Source organism: Rhinopithecus roxellana, chromosome 1 (assembly GCF_007565055.1).
Source record: "Rhinopithecus roxellana isolate Shanxi Qingling chromosome 1, ASM756505v1, whole genome shotgun sequence".
In the NCBI taxonomy this organism is placed as follows: domain Eukaryota; kingdom Metazoa; phylum Chordata; class Mammalia; order Primates; family Cercopithecidae; genus Rhinopithecus; species Rhinopithecus roxellana.
In genome coordinates this window covers 57437136-57449719 of record NC_044549.1, presented here as the reverse complement: position 1 = coordinate 57449719, position 12584 = coordinate 57437136, and the positions used below count along the sequence as shown (strand labels likewise).

The 12584-nt window shown below is 54.1% G+C and overlaps 2 protein-coding genes across 7 annotated transcripts in view; both read right to left on the bottom strand.

The window, feature by feature from the left end:
• The window catches only part of QRICH1 (glutamine rich 1), a 67224-nt gene extending 65701 nt beyond the window's left edge, over positions 1–1523 (bottom strand). The window contains exon 1 of one of the 4 annotated variants that reach the window (XM_010370050.2): positions 1074–1523. The gene's annotated coding sequence lies outside the window, so the exon portion shown is untranslated. Of the gene's footprint in view, positions 1–400; positions 739–1073 lie in introns of those variants that run through there. The other 3 variants (XM_010370041.2, XM_030913557.1, XM_030913524.1) reach the window with 3 other exon arrangements.
• Positions 1524–3095: 1572 nt separating this feature from the next.
• Positions 3096–12584, bottom strand: QARS1 (glutaminyl-tRNA synthetase 1). Of its 3 annotated transcripts, none has more exons than XM_010370014.2 (24): positions 12340–12584; positions 12047–12194; positions 11259–11368; positions 11027–11102; positions 10744–10808; positions 9832–9885; positions 9618–9678; positions 9247–9318; positions 9039–9124; positions 8774–8860; positions 7924–8023; positions 7733–7811; positions 7543–7651; positions 7314–7444; positions 7115–7207; positions 6864–7001; positions 6697–6784; positions 6463–6606; positions 6235–6339; positions 5956–6048; positions 5709–5836; positions 5548–5614; positions 5348–5473; positions 3096–3243 (listed from the first exon to the last, which is right to left on the bottom strand). In XM_010370014.2, the coding sequence occupies exons 1-24, from the start codon at positions 12454–12456 to the stop codon at positions 3193–3195; spliced, it is 2328 nt and encodes a 775-aa protein (XP_010368316.1). In that variant the 5' UTR covers positions 12457–12584; the 3' UTR covers positions 3096–3192. The 3 variants fall into 3 exon arrangements, with proteins under 3 accessions (XP_010368316.1, XP_010368326.1, XP_010368332.1); XM_010370024.1 differs by having other exon boundaries at positions 7347–7444; XM_010370030.2 differs by lacking the exons at positions 11259–11368; positions 12340–12584 and having other exon boundaries at positions 12047–12172.

Genomic DNA, 12584 nt, shown 5'->3' with positions numbered 1-12584 from the left:
TGATTCTCAGGTTGTTCAATTTTGTTTAAGGTCAACTTTTTGACTGAGGCAAAGGTGGGCCCTTAGTATAACAGACTAAAGTAAGCCCCTCCCACCTACGCAAAAGAAAAGCCTGCGTTTAAGGATTTAAACTGGCATTTTAGAGCTCGGAGTTCACATGGTCCACATAAGCGAATTCCCTTCCGGAGCGCACAGTGGTGACGTGTATGAATTGCGCTTATGGACGTATTAATTTCTAATGAAAGATAAGCAGGTACCACTCAAGGGCCTTCTAATATTAACCCTCCCTGCCCGGCACAAAGCCCAGTACAAGGTGAGGAAATCCGAAGGGGCTCACTGCCCTCTCAAGCCAACAGGGCTTGGTTTCCGAAGCAGAAGCACCCTACCCAAGCACTCACACCGTACTTGGACCTCAAGTAACGGCATTCTTTGAGGAGAACGGGCAATCTCGCCCCCCTCACAGAGGAGTGGAGCCGCAAGCCAGACAGCTCAAAGCTGGTTGGTTTCTTTCCAGGCCGAGGCCACGGATGCCCGGGAACGTCACCAGACCAGAAAGGACCCAATCCTCAACCTTCCCCGCGCAACGAGCCTCGGCCGGCCATCTGCTCAGCAGAAGCCTCCTGCGCGCTCTCGAGGCGGCACCGCCACCCAACATCAGAGCACGCGCCCCAAAACTGGGGGGTTGTGAAGGGCGCGCGCCACGGAAAGCCGCTCTTGCCCACGGGCCACAGCTCTTAGAGAAGAGATATCCGGGCCGGGAACGCGCACGTCGGCGGCCACGCGCACCCAGAGCCGCACAGCGCGCGCGCGCCCGCGAGTAAAAACAGGCTCAGCCGCGCGCCCGCACTAGCGCGCGATCTCGCGCCGCGCCCACCCAAATCTCCGGCCCACCCCTCCCCCACTCACAGGGCGGGGTGCGCGAGCCCAGGAACGTTTTCGGCTCCGGAGCCGCCCCGAGCTTTCCAGGGCCCAGCGGTAGCGGCCCGCCCGCCCCCGCCCGCCGTTGTGTGGGGTGGGCTCCCCGACTCAGGCCCACAGCCTCGCCGCATCCCCGCCCGCACTGGAGCCCTCACCCGGCGACGTCACCGCCGCCGCCGCCTCCGCTCTACCCGCCGGCCCCGCCGCACCGCCAGGGACCCTGGTTCTGCCGTCGTCGCTCCAAGACCGACAGGGTTTTCTCCTCACAGCTCCCTGGGCGCCATCTTACATTCAACCCTCACAGCCAATAGGAGTCGATTGCTCCTCTCGCGAGAATCGGGGCGTCGGATCCCGCGAGATCTGGGACTGCCTCCCGGCCAGACTTAAAGTGAACGCTTCAGCAGGGGAGGCTGGCCGCGCCTCTGGCTGCTAGAGTGGATGGTGGATCATAGGGTATGGACGGCTCGCTCCGCCCATGGACGTCCCTCCATGTGGGGTGGAGCTAGGGCCGTGACTTGGCCTAGTAGTGGAGCCTCGGAAGGCTAGGGCTCCAGCTCCTTGGACCCACCTTCCGTCGCCCGCCAGAGCCTCCTTTGGTCGAGCACCCCCACGCGGGGCGGGGCCTGGCCGGGCTCGGCCTCTCGCTTAAGGTGGACTCCACAAGCTTCTGTCCTGGGCCTGGCGTCCCCAGGCGTGCCCTGCCTGGAAAGCCTCTAGGTTGCTCACCTCCTGGAGGACTCAGCATCTGGAACTCCCGCCATCTGCTGCCATATGAGTTCAGCCTTCAGCAGTTGGGTCCACCTTAAAGCGGGCCCCCGGGTAGTCTAGTGTTTGTATACAGGGAAAATGTGGAAGGCGTTAAAGCTGCAGGCACACTCAGGCCTCAGCAGCATCCCACACTGCCTCCAGAGGGCTTCCAGCCAGACTCTTTTTGCCTCGGAGCTTTTGCCCTTGTTCCTCTTATCCTGGCAAACTCCCCGTAGTCTTTCGTGATTCCCTTCAGAAGTCACTTCGTCAGAGTAATCTTTTCTGAGGCCCAGGCTGGGTCAGGAACCTCTTCCAGTCTTGCACAGGCCCCAGGGTGACCTGGGGTGACCTCTCCCATAGAGTGCATGGTCACCCATTTCCCCTCCCGTGAACTTGGAAGGCCACCACAGCACGTATGCCTCATCTCACGGTGCCTGGCACGTAGTAGGCACTCAAAAATTATATGCCGAATGGGCCGGGCGCGGTGGCTGACGCCTGTAATCCCAACACTTTGGGAGGCCGAGGCGGTGGATCACCTAAGGTCAGGAGTTCGAGACCAGCCTGGCCAACATGGCGAAACCCCGTCTCTACTAAAAATACAGAATTAGCCGAGTGTGGTGATGCATACCTGTGATCCCCACCACTTAAGAGGCTGAGGCAGGAGAACTGCTTGAACCTGGGAGGCGGAGGTTGTAGTGAGCTGTGATCACGCCATTGCACTCCAGCCTGGGCAACAGAGTGAGACTCCGTCTCAAAAGTAAAAAAGAATTACATGTTGATTGGGCGCAGGGGCTCACGCCTGCAATCCCAGCACTTTGGGAGGCCGAGCTGGGTGGATAACCTGAGGTCAGGAATCCCAGACCAGTCTGGCCAACTTGGCGAAACCCCTTCTCTACTAAAATTACAAAAATTACTCGTGAGTGGTGGCGCCCACCTGTAATCCCAGCTACTTGAGAGGCTGAAGCATGAGAATCGCTTGAATCCAGGAGGCAGAGGTTGCAGTGAGCCGAGATCGAGCCACTGCACTGCAGCCTGGGCTACAGAGTGGAACTCCACATCAAAAAAAAAAAAAGAAAAAAAGAATTACATGCTGAATGATCAGACTGGGAGCTAGGACTCTCTTCTTCAACCAACAGAAACAAACCTTTTAGATCCCTCTGGCACAGAGGTCCTAACCATGGACAAACACCCCAGAGCCCTCCATTCCCTCAGATCAGGTGTGGAGGGTATGAATCCCACCCAGGCCCCCACTGCCTTTAAGCACCAAAAAGTGCACCAGTGCTTTCAAAGCTGTCAGTACCACTCTGTTCTAGGAAAGCCCATTCTCACAAAATGTGCAAAAGGAACAACTCCGTCCCCCAACCATACCACCACCACCAGCATGTCTCCAGGGCCCTCAGAAGCTAGAAGTGCAGAGGTAACACACAGACTCTAGAAGAATTTAGCTGTTCTTTATTGACATGGAATTTGGGGTGGCGAAGGTAGCCCCAACCTCCAGGAGGATGAGGTAGGTTCAGTGCTTCCAGCTCACATCTTTCCTGGGTCTTCCTTCAGTGTGACAGTTCGGTTAAAAACAAGCTGGAGGGCAGAGGGAAAGGATGACCATCAACCCAGAACAAGACCAGGGAGGCCTGGGCAGGTTTCACCCCAGACACCTCCCCCTAACTACCTTCTTAAGCCAAAGAAGCCAAGGGACTAAGGGTCAGGAGACCCAGGTCCTCAATAACTTTGTGACTTTAGGTAAGGGACTGGATGGGGCTCTAGGCTGTAGTATTATATGGACTATAACAACCACCGTGGGGTCTAGGGTGTAGTTTTATATGGATTATAACCACCATGTTTGCCCCCTACTTTAAGGAGTAAGAAAGACAGGGTGGGCTGGTACAGTGGCTCACGCCTGTAATCTCAGCACTTTGGGAGGCTGAGACAGGCATATCATCTGAGGTCAGCAGTTCAAGACCAGCCTGGCCAACATGGCAAAACTCCATCTCTACTAAAAATACAAAAATTAGGCCGGGCGCGGTGGTTCACGCCTGTAATTCCAGCACTTTGGGAGGCCGAGGTGGGCGGATCACGAGGTTAGGAGATCGAGACCAGCCTGGCTAACACGGTGAAACCCCGTCTCTGCTAAAAAACAGAAAAAATTAGCTGGACATGGTGGCGGGCGCCTGTAGTCCTATCTACTCTGCAGGGTGAGGCAGGAGAATGGCATGAACCCAGGAGGCAGAGCTTGCAGTAAGCCGAGATTGTGCCATTACACTCCAGCCCGGGCGACAGAGTAAGACTCCGTCTCAAAAAAAATAAAATAAAATAAAAATTAGCCGGGCACAGTAGCATGTGTCTGTAATCCCAGCTACTAGGAAGGCTGAGGCAAGAGAATGGCTTGAGCCAGGGAGGCGGAGGTTGCAGTGGGCGGAGATTGTGCCACTACACTCCAGCCTGGGCGAAAGAGTTAGATTCCATCTCAAAAAAAAAAAAAAGAAAAAAAAAATTAGTCGGGCATGGTGACATGTGCCTGTAATCCCAGCTACTTGGAAGGCTGAGGCAGGAGAATGGCTTGAGCCTGGGAGGTGGAGGTTGCAGTGGGCCGAGATGGTGCCACTGTACTCCAGCCTGGGAAACAGGGCAAGACTTCATTAAAAAGAAAAAAAAAAAGGATGGCAGTATGGCTGGGCACAGTGGCTCATGCCTATAATCCCAGCACTCTGGGAGGCTGACGCAGGAGGACTGCTTGAAGCTAGTAGTTCAAGACCAGCCTGGGCAACATAGTGAGAACTCGCCTCTACAAAAAATTTTAAAATTAGCCAGGCATGGTAGTGTGCACATGTAGTCTCAAGCTACTCAGGAGACTGAGGCAGGAGGATAGCTTGAGCCCAGTAGTTCGAGGCCACAGTGATATGATTGCAGAACTTCACACCACCCTGGGCAAGAGTAAGACCCTGTCTCTAAAGTAAATAAAAAGAAAGGTTATTAGCTCCCTTAATGAAAGATATCAAAAATAATAATTATATATATATATATATTTTTTTTTTTTTGTAGGCATGGGTGTTTCACCATGTTGGCCAGGGTGGTCTCGAATTCCTGACCTCTGGTGATCAGCCCGCCTTGGCCTCCCAAAGTACTGGGATTATAGGTGTGAGCCACCATGCCAGGCCCCAAAAAATAATAATTAAAAAAAAATAAAAATAAAAAAGGTCTGGCGCAGTGGCTCATGCCTGTGATACCAGCACTTTGGGAGGCCGAGGCGGACAGATCATGAGGTCAGGAATTCCAGACCATCCTGGCCAACATGGTGAAACCCCCTCTCTACTAAAAATATAAAACATTAGCCGGGCATGGTAGCAGGTGCCTGTAATCGCAGCTACTCGGGAGGCTGAGGCAGGAGAATCACTTGAACCTGGGAGGCAGAGGTTGCAGTGAGCCGAGATGGCGCCATTGCACTCCAGCCCCGGGCAACACTGCAAGACTCCGTCTCAAAAAAAAAAAAAAAAAAGCAGTCTTCATACAAAATTTTGTGCATAGACTTAATATCCTCAGTGCCAGTTTCCCATTAGTAGAATATGAATACCACCTCCCTCAGGTGGTGTGGATTAACTAAGGGAATATATCCAGAGCACTTGGCACAGTGAATGGCAGCCACTGTCACTTCTGTCGATGAGAGCAAGCGGGTAAAGTCAAGCACCTTTCCCTGATGGCTGTCTGGATCCACGGAGAAGTATCCAAGACGCTCAAACTGGAACTTGTCGAAGGGTTTTGCCAGGGCCACAGAGCAGTCCACTAATGCTGCCTCCACCACGTGTAGTGATGCCTGCAGGCAGGGAACTCAGGCAACCATCCAACCAGGAAGGCCTACCTCCCCAACCCCAAACCTCATGAACCTACCAGGTTCAGGTCACCTAAGAATCCACCAGGCACCTCAGTAGGATCTTCAGGGTTCTTGTGCTGGAATCTGCAGCCAGAGTGAAGGTCATACCCCCAGCTGGACAGCCACAGCAGGCAATGTGCATCTTGTACCTGCCCCCACCCCATCTCTGTTCACTCACAGTCGCTCATAGAGGCGAACCTCACACATCAAAGGCTGTGACACCCAGTGAATAAAGGCCTTTGGCTTCTCTCCAGCATCTGCCCGTCTGCAGGTCACCTCCAGACTCTCTACAGAACCACTGGGGCCCTGGAAGTAGTGGGAGGGGAGCAGCAATTAGATCCAGGAACCACAACCAGGATTGCAGGCTACACTCACATCCTGGCCCCAGCAGGCACTGCAGTAGGAAGGCTGCAGCTGGCTCTCACCTTGACAACATGCTGCAGCTCAATGACGTAGCCTGTATGCCTCAGGCCCACAGGCTGGCCCCAAGCCAGGCGCTTAAATCCTGGCTCTGGCTCCTAGACATAGGATGTGGGGTAAACACAAGAGGCTGCAAGGGTCAAACAAGTGGTGAAGCTTCCCCACCCCCATGTCTGGCAAGGATTGGTTCATCTGAAGCAGGAAGTAGATGGACTGACAGCGATAAGGAGATGAAAGGTTCCCAGGACCAGCAGCAAACGGGACCCTCCACCCCCACCATTTACCTCCTTGAAGTCAGTCCTCTCAATGAAGACAATGGGTGCAAAGGGAACCTGATGGAAGCCTTTGGTCTCATCAGCTGGGAAGTTGGGCACCTGGATGTCCAAGGACTATAGCAGGAGACAGGTATGAGTCATACTCAGCATGAGGACCTCCATGCCCAGAGCCAAGTGTATCCCCAGCTACACACACACATACACACACGTGCAACACACATGTTGAGGCAGGCCCACCTTGGCAGCAGGAAAGTTGGTGATGATGACCCGTAGTGACTCCAGCACAGCCATGGCTCGTGGGGCTGTGTCATTGAGCACATCACGCACACAGGCTTCTAGAAGATGTGGCTCCATTGTAGTCTGTGCCACAGTCACTCCCACCTGGCAGGAAAGTTCAGCATCAGTCACAGCTACAATCACAAACTGCCACACTCAACCCTCAATCTGTCCACCCAACCTGCTGGGCTATACCCGGGCACAGAAGCTGTTGATGGCCTCAGGCGGGAAGCCCCGCCGTCGCAGGGCCGTGAGTGTAAAGAGCCGTGGGTCGTCCCAATCCCTGTGGATAAGAAGGTTAGTGAGAAGGCCTTTGGGAGTGCATGCCATTAACCTTTCATAAGCCAAACAGCCACACCTACCGCACAGCACCAGTTGCTACAAGCTGGAGGATCTTCCTCTTAGAGACAACAGCATAGTGCAGGTTGAGACGGCCATACTCCCACTGCACGGGGCAATAGATGTCCAGTGCATTGCAAAGCCAGAAATAGGAAGAGCGTCTGGGGTGAGAGAGTAGGGTTAGGACTGGCCAGCTCTGGAACCAGGCAGAGACCACAGGAAGGGCTGCTGGAATTCCATTGGCCCTACCACCCCATGGACCCAGCTCCCTCACCGGGCCTGGAATTCCTTGGTGCAGAGTGAGTGAGTGATGTGCTCGATGGAGTCACAGAGGCAGTGTGTGTAGTCGTAGGTGGGATAGATGCACCTGTGGGGCATAGGCAGTGGGCCCTACCATCCAGCCCTACTCTGCCCTATCCCATGGCCTATCGTCCTGCTCCACAGCCCCCCACCCCACTCCATTCTACACCCACCATTTGTCCCCTGTGCGGTGGTGTGGTATATACTTGACTCGGTAGGCTACAGGGTCCATCTTGCCATCCTCCATCACCAGCTTCATCCGTAGTGTGGCCTCGCCCTCTGAAAACTTGCCCTTGCGCATTGCCTGAGGAGAACAAGGACTCAGGCTGTCTCTAAGCACAGGGGCATTTCATTCTGAGCACCTTGGCCCACCCAAACCCAGATGTTCCTCTAGGACCCCACCTCAAAGAGCAGCAGTGACTCCTCCGTGGGACGATCTCTCCAGGGTGAGGGCAGAGTATTATGTCCTTTGAGCTCCTCTACTCGCTGGTGGCACACATAAGCCAGACCCCTGTGGGGAAGGGGTGTGAGTGCCCAGCACGGCTGTGACCTAGTCAGCCTGCCTAGCTCTACGTCATGGCCCTGGCCTTACCTGCGGATAAGCTCCACAGCCCACGCATATAGCTGGTCAAAATAGTCAGAGGCATATGTCACTTTGTAAGGTGTGTAGCCTGGAGCAAAATGAGACAAAGTATGAGCAGCCAGCCAGAAACCAGTGGTAGGCCATGGTCCAAGGAGAGGCCCACTAACCACCAGCCCTTCTAGGCTTTGTCCAGTCCATACCCAGCCAGGCCACCATATCACAGATGGCACTGAAGAACTTTGCTTCCTCCTTCTCAGGGTTGGTGTCATCAAAACGCAGAAAACAGATGCCATTGTTGGCCTAGGAAAGTTACACCACCTGTGAACTCCCACATCATCCATTAGCCCCACAATGCTGTTCATCAAACTAGGATATTCACAGAGCACTCTCATGTCAGATTTTATTTATTTATTTATTTTTTTTCCTGAGATGAAGTCTCGCTCTGTCGCCCAGGCTGGAGTGCAGTGGCACGATCTTGGCTCACTGCAGCCTCCACCTCCCGGGTTTCTCCTCCAGCCTCCCAGTAGCTGAGACTATAAGCATGTGCCACCATGGCCAGCTAATTTTTGTATTTTTAGTAGAGGTAGGGTTTCACCATGTTGGCCAGGTTGGTCTCAAACTCCTGACCTCAAGTGATCCACCCACTTTAGCCTCCCAAAGTGCTGGGATTACAGGCGTGAGCCACCCCACCTGGCCTCATGTCAGAATCAAAAATGCTTTCAAGAGCTTCTCACCTTCCTGCATCTAAATGTCTAGATAAGGCATCTCGTACACCAACTTGGGACAGACAGCATAGCATCTTTCTAGGCCTAGGGACTCCACTGGCAACTCCCCCAAATTTGAACTCACTGACTCCTCAGAGGGAGGGAGCTATTTATTCCAATAAGCTCAATAGATTCCTAGGTATCTGTCACACATGTGGTTCCTTTCCGTGGTGTCTGTCCACCTGGGTACATTATTGGGAGCAGACAGCAAGGCAGGGACATGGTATCCACTCATGGGAACTTCTAGTGGTCATCTTGCTTGCCAGGTGCCTAGACACATGCTTACCTTGGCATAACCAAAGTTGAAATTGATGGCTTTGGCATGTCCAATATGCAGGATTCCATTGGGTTCTGGCGGGAACCGGGTACGTACCTAAAATAAGGGGGATGGGAAAAGAGAAATAAAGTCAGAGCTCAGATGACCCTAAAGAAACAGAAGTTCCCTCCCAGGAAGGCCATGGTAATGGGTGAGATGGGGCAGTGTGGAGGCAGCCCAGGCACTCAGGCAGGTGTTTGATGGCACAAGCTCACATGACCACATTCCCACATACCTGCCCACCAGTAATCTCCAGGTGCTGCTTTAGTAGATTCATGGTATGTGGAGTGACCACATAGCCTGGGGTCTTGTAGTTCTCACCTGCCAGGACCAGAATAAGCCTAAGGACCAGGCTGCAGCCAAAGCCTCTGACCCTAGGGGCCTGACTATAGGAGCTGCTGCCAAGATCCAGCCCTCCCCAGGGTTTTGACATGCCCACTAACCAGGCTTGTGGAACTTAAGGGCCTCCCCCCGGAGCTGCTCCATCAGAGACAGAGTCTGGTCAGCAGTCTCACCTGTGGGGAACAAAACAAGGAAAACTTGTCCTCTGGATACATTTACCATATCCTACAGCCAGAACAGAACTGAGTAGACCCCTCTTCCCTCAATTCCAGAGAGATCTAGAGCCAGACATCTGAGGCCTCTCATGCCAGTCTCTGGGCAAAGGGAACAAAGGAAACACCAGGAATCCCAGTCTTGAGACAGAAGTCAGGGTACTGAGTAAGCCAAGTGCCTGAGGAGCCTGTAAGGACTCTTCTGAGGAGGCTCAGAGTCAGGGAGCTGAATGCTGTGACAGGAGCCTCAAGCTTCTCACCATTCTCCATCACATCTTTTACTGTCCTCCGGTTTGTTTCTTCCAGCCGAGCTTTTGCCACCTGAAAGAAGTCCCAGGTGCTTCAGAAAATGGCATCAAATTTTCTCTTGGACAGGGTCTTGGGATTACTGTGGTCAGACACTTCCTTCCCCAACCTGAAGTCTCACCATACCTCACCTCACCCTCAGGGACTCAGGGCCATGCCCAGCCCTACCTTGGGCTTCTTCTCCAAATCAGCCTCCAGCTTGGGGCCCAGAAGGTGGAGGACCTGAGCAGAGACCAGAGTCAGGCAGGGACAGGAGTATCCTCTTTCAAAGAGCCCCTGACTGATCCTACCCACCCACCCAAGGCTTCCTGGCCTATCTACCAGTACTGACCGAAAGATCCTACCTAGCCCATCCCACCACTTCTTATGTGGGTCTGCTAGCTTAAAATGCTCTCGCTCTTGTTGACTGGAGTATTGCTCTTGTTGCCCAGTGTGGAGGTGCAATGGCGCGGTCTCAGCTCACTGCAACCTCTGCCTCCTGGATTCAAGCAATTCTCCCACCTCAGCCCTCCTGAGTAGCAGGGACTACAAGTGCCCGCCACCACGCCCAGCTAATTTTTGTACTTTTTGTACAGATGGGGTTTTACCAGGTTGGCCAGGCTGGTCTCGAACTCCTGACCTCACGTGATCCGTCCACCTCAGCCTCCCAATAGTGTTGAGATTACAGGCGTGAGCCACCATGCCCAGCCCTCTCCCACCTTTTTTATTGTTGATTTTGAGACAGGGTCTCACTCTGTACCCCAGGAAGGAGTGCAGTGGTGCAATCAGAGCTTAATGCAACCTTGACCTCTTAGGTTCAAGAAATTCTTCCACCTCAGCCCCACAAGTTGCTGGGACTACAGGTATACACCACCATGTCTGGCTAATTTTTAAATTTTCTGTAGAGATGGGTTCTATGTTGCTCAGGTTAGTCTTGAACTCCTGGGCTCAAGTAATCCTCCTGCCTTGGCCTCCCAAAGTGCTGGGATCATAAGTGTGAGCCACCATGCCCAGCCCTCCTCCTGCCTTTTATCCCTTAGTGGATTCCAGGCCCTGTTCATACCAGCCTTTGCCAGCTTCAGCTTAATGAAGCATGCCCACCTGCATGTCCACTTCATTCTTGATCATTTTGCCATCTGCCCATTTGAGCACAGCCCGAGCCTCTCCTAGAAGCATAGGCACAAGGAGCTGCAGAAAAGCAAAAAGTACTCCCCCCACCTCCTTTCCAAGGAAAGGTCCTGGCTGACCACGAGAACCAGAGCCTGAGCCCAGCCAGACCACTTTAAGTGACTCCTGTTCCTTCCCCCACCTCCCTCTCACTTGTGCCCAGAAGAAAAGGCATGACCAGAGAGAACAATATAGCCCCGTTCCAGGCACTGCTCACCCATCAGCAGCCCCATGTTGAAATGGTAACGTTCCACCAGGAGCTGAGGCCGGTGCCTGTTAATGGCAGCCTCCACCTGCAGAAAGCCACACCATGTGGTTCAGGAAAGCCACCTTTAGAGATATTCTGAGAACCCACACCCTCACTCTGGGTCTTCCTGGGGAGGGAAACTGAGCCACTCCTTTCCATGGCCAGGACTGGGGAGGCAGACAATGCCTGGGGAAAGACTCACAGCCTCCTCAATCTGCTCTGGGGTCACAATGACACCCACGCCACATTCCTGCTCAAAGTCCACAGTGTCGATGGGGTCCAACGGGTGACTCCGCACATACTCAAGGGCAGCTGAGAAAAAAGAGCCCGTGAGTTTGTGGCATCTCTGCTCCAAGAAGTGGACAGATAGGGTCCCAAGCTCATGAAACTCGAAGGACAGTCTGGCCTCCTGAAAAGTTAAGCCCTGGCCGGGCGCGGTGGCTCAAGCCTGTAATCCCAGCACTTTGGGAGGCCGAGACGGGCGGAGCATGAGGTCAGTAGATCGAGACCATCCTGGCTAATACGGTGAAACCCCGTCTCTACTAAAAAATACAAAAAACTAGCCGGGTGACGAGGCGGGCGCCTGTAGTCCCAGCTACTCGGGAGGCTGAGACAGGAGAATGGCGTGAACCCAGGAGGCGGAGCTTGCAGTGAGCTGAGAGCCGGCCACTGCACTCCAGCCTGGGCGGCAGAGCAAGACTCCGTCTCAAAAAAAAAAAAAAAAAAAAAAAAGAAAAAAGAAAAGTTAAGCCCTGGCACCACCACCCTAGAGGACACAGGGAAGAAAGAAGCACGTGTCGAGAGTGGATCCCCCTCAGACCCTGACAGTTCCCTTGTCAGTCTCACCATAGGCCACCCCCTCCATGCCTCAGTGCCTGTGCAGAACCAGGTGTCTAGGAAGAAACTGGAGGACTTGGCAAAAAGGGAAGACAGGGGTCTTGGCTGAAGGGAGGCATTGGTGCGAACTGGCAGGACAGGTAGGGGTCTCACCGCTTAGCTGGGGCTCAGTGTGGATCTTCTTACTGGCTATGTAGCTTACAAGGAAGGAGAGACGCCGAGTATCCCTGAGTCGGGAGGCCAAGCCATATAACAGGGTCCCAGTAGCCTTGTCAATGGTGGAACCCAGGGTCTGCTGAGCCTGGGGTCAGAGGGGTCAAGAGAGAAGCCCCGCGCTCAGTGAGAGGAAAGAGCAGGACAAGCAGGGCAGGTCGGGATCTGGACCCCGCCCCGCGCTGCGTTGCAGCCTGGTACGCAAACCAGGCCGGGGGCAGAGGGGCTCGCACCTGAGTAGCGGCCTCGCGCAGCTGCGCGCTCAGAGCCGTGTTCTTGAGCGTCTCGCGGGCCTTCTGCTCGCTCAGGCCGAGGCCAGTGAAGAGCGACAGGGAGTCCAGAGCCGCCATCGCACAGACACCGGAAACCAAAAGAAACTTAGGACCGCGTCTGCAGGTCGGCGTTCACTCGCTGACCAATGAGAGCGAAGCCTCCGGGAAGAGCCAATGGTGTCCTTCCTTGGCGGTAGGGGGCGGGG

What these genes read in the sequence shown, in the direction of transcription:
- QARS1 (XM_010370014.2), bottom strand. Translation starts at nt 12,456, where the DNA reads ATGGCGGCTCTGGACTCCCTGTCGCTCTTCACTGGCCTCGGCCTGAGC. An exon ending in CAACATGGGGCTGCTGATGG is followed by an intron (nt 10,809 to 11,026) that starts GTGAGCAGTGCC and finishes CTATGCTTCTAG; the next exon opens with GAGAGGCTCGGGCTGTGCTC. An exon ending in AGTCACTGCTGCTCTTTGAG is followed by an intron (nt 7,445 to 7,542) that starts GTGGGGTCCTAG and finishes TGTTCTCCTCAG; the next exon opens with GCAATGCGCAAGGGCAAGTT.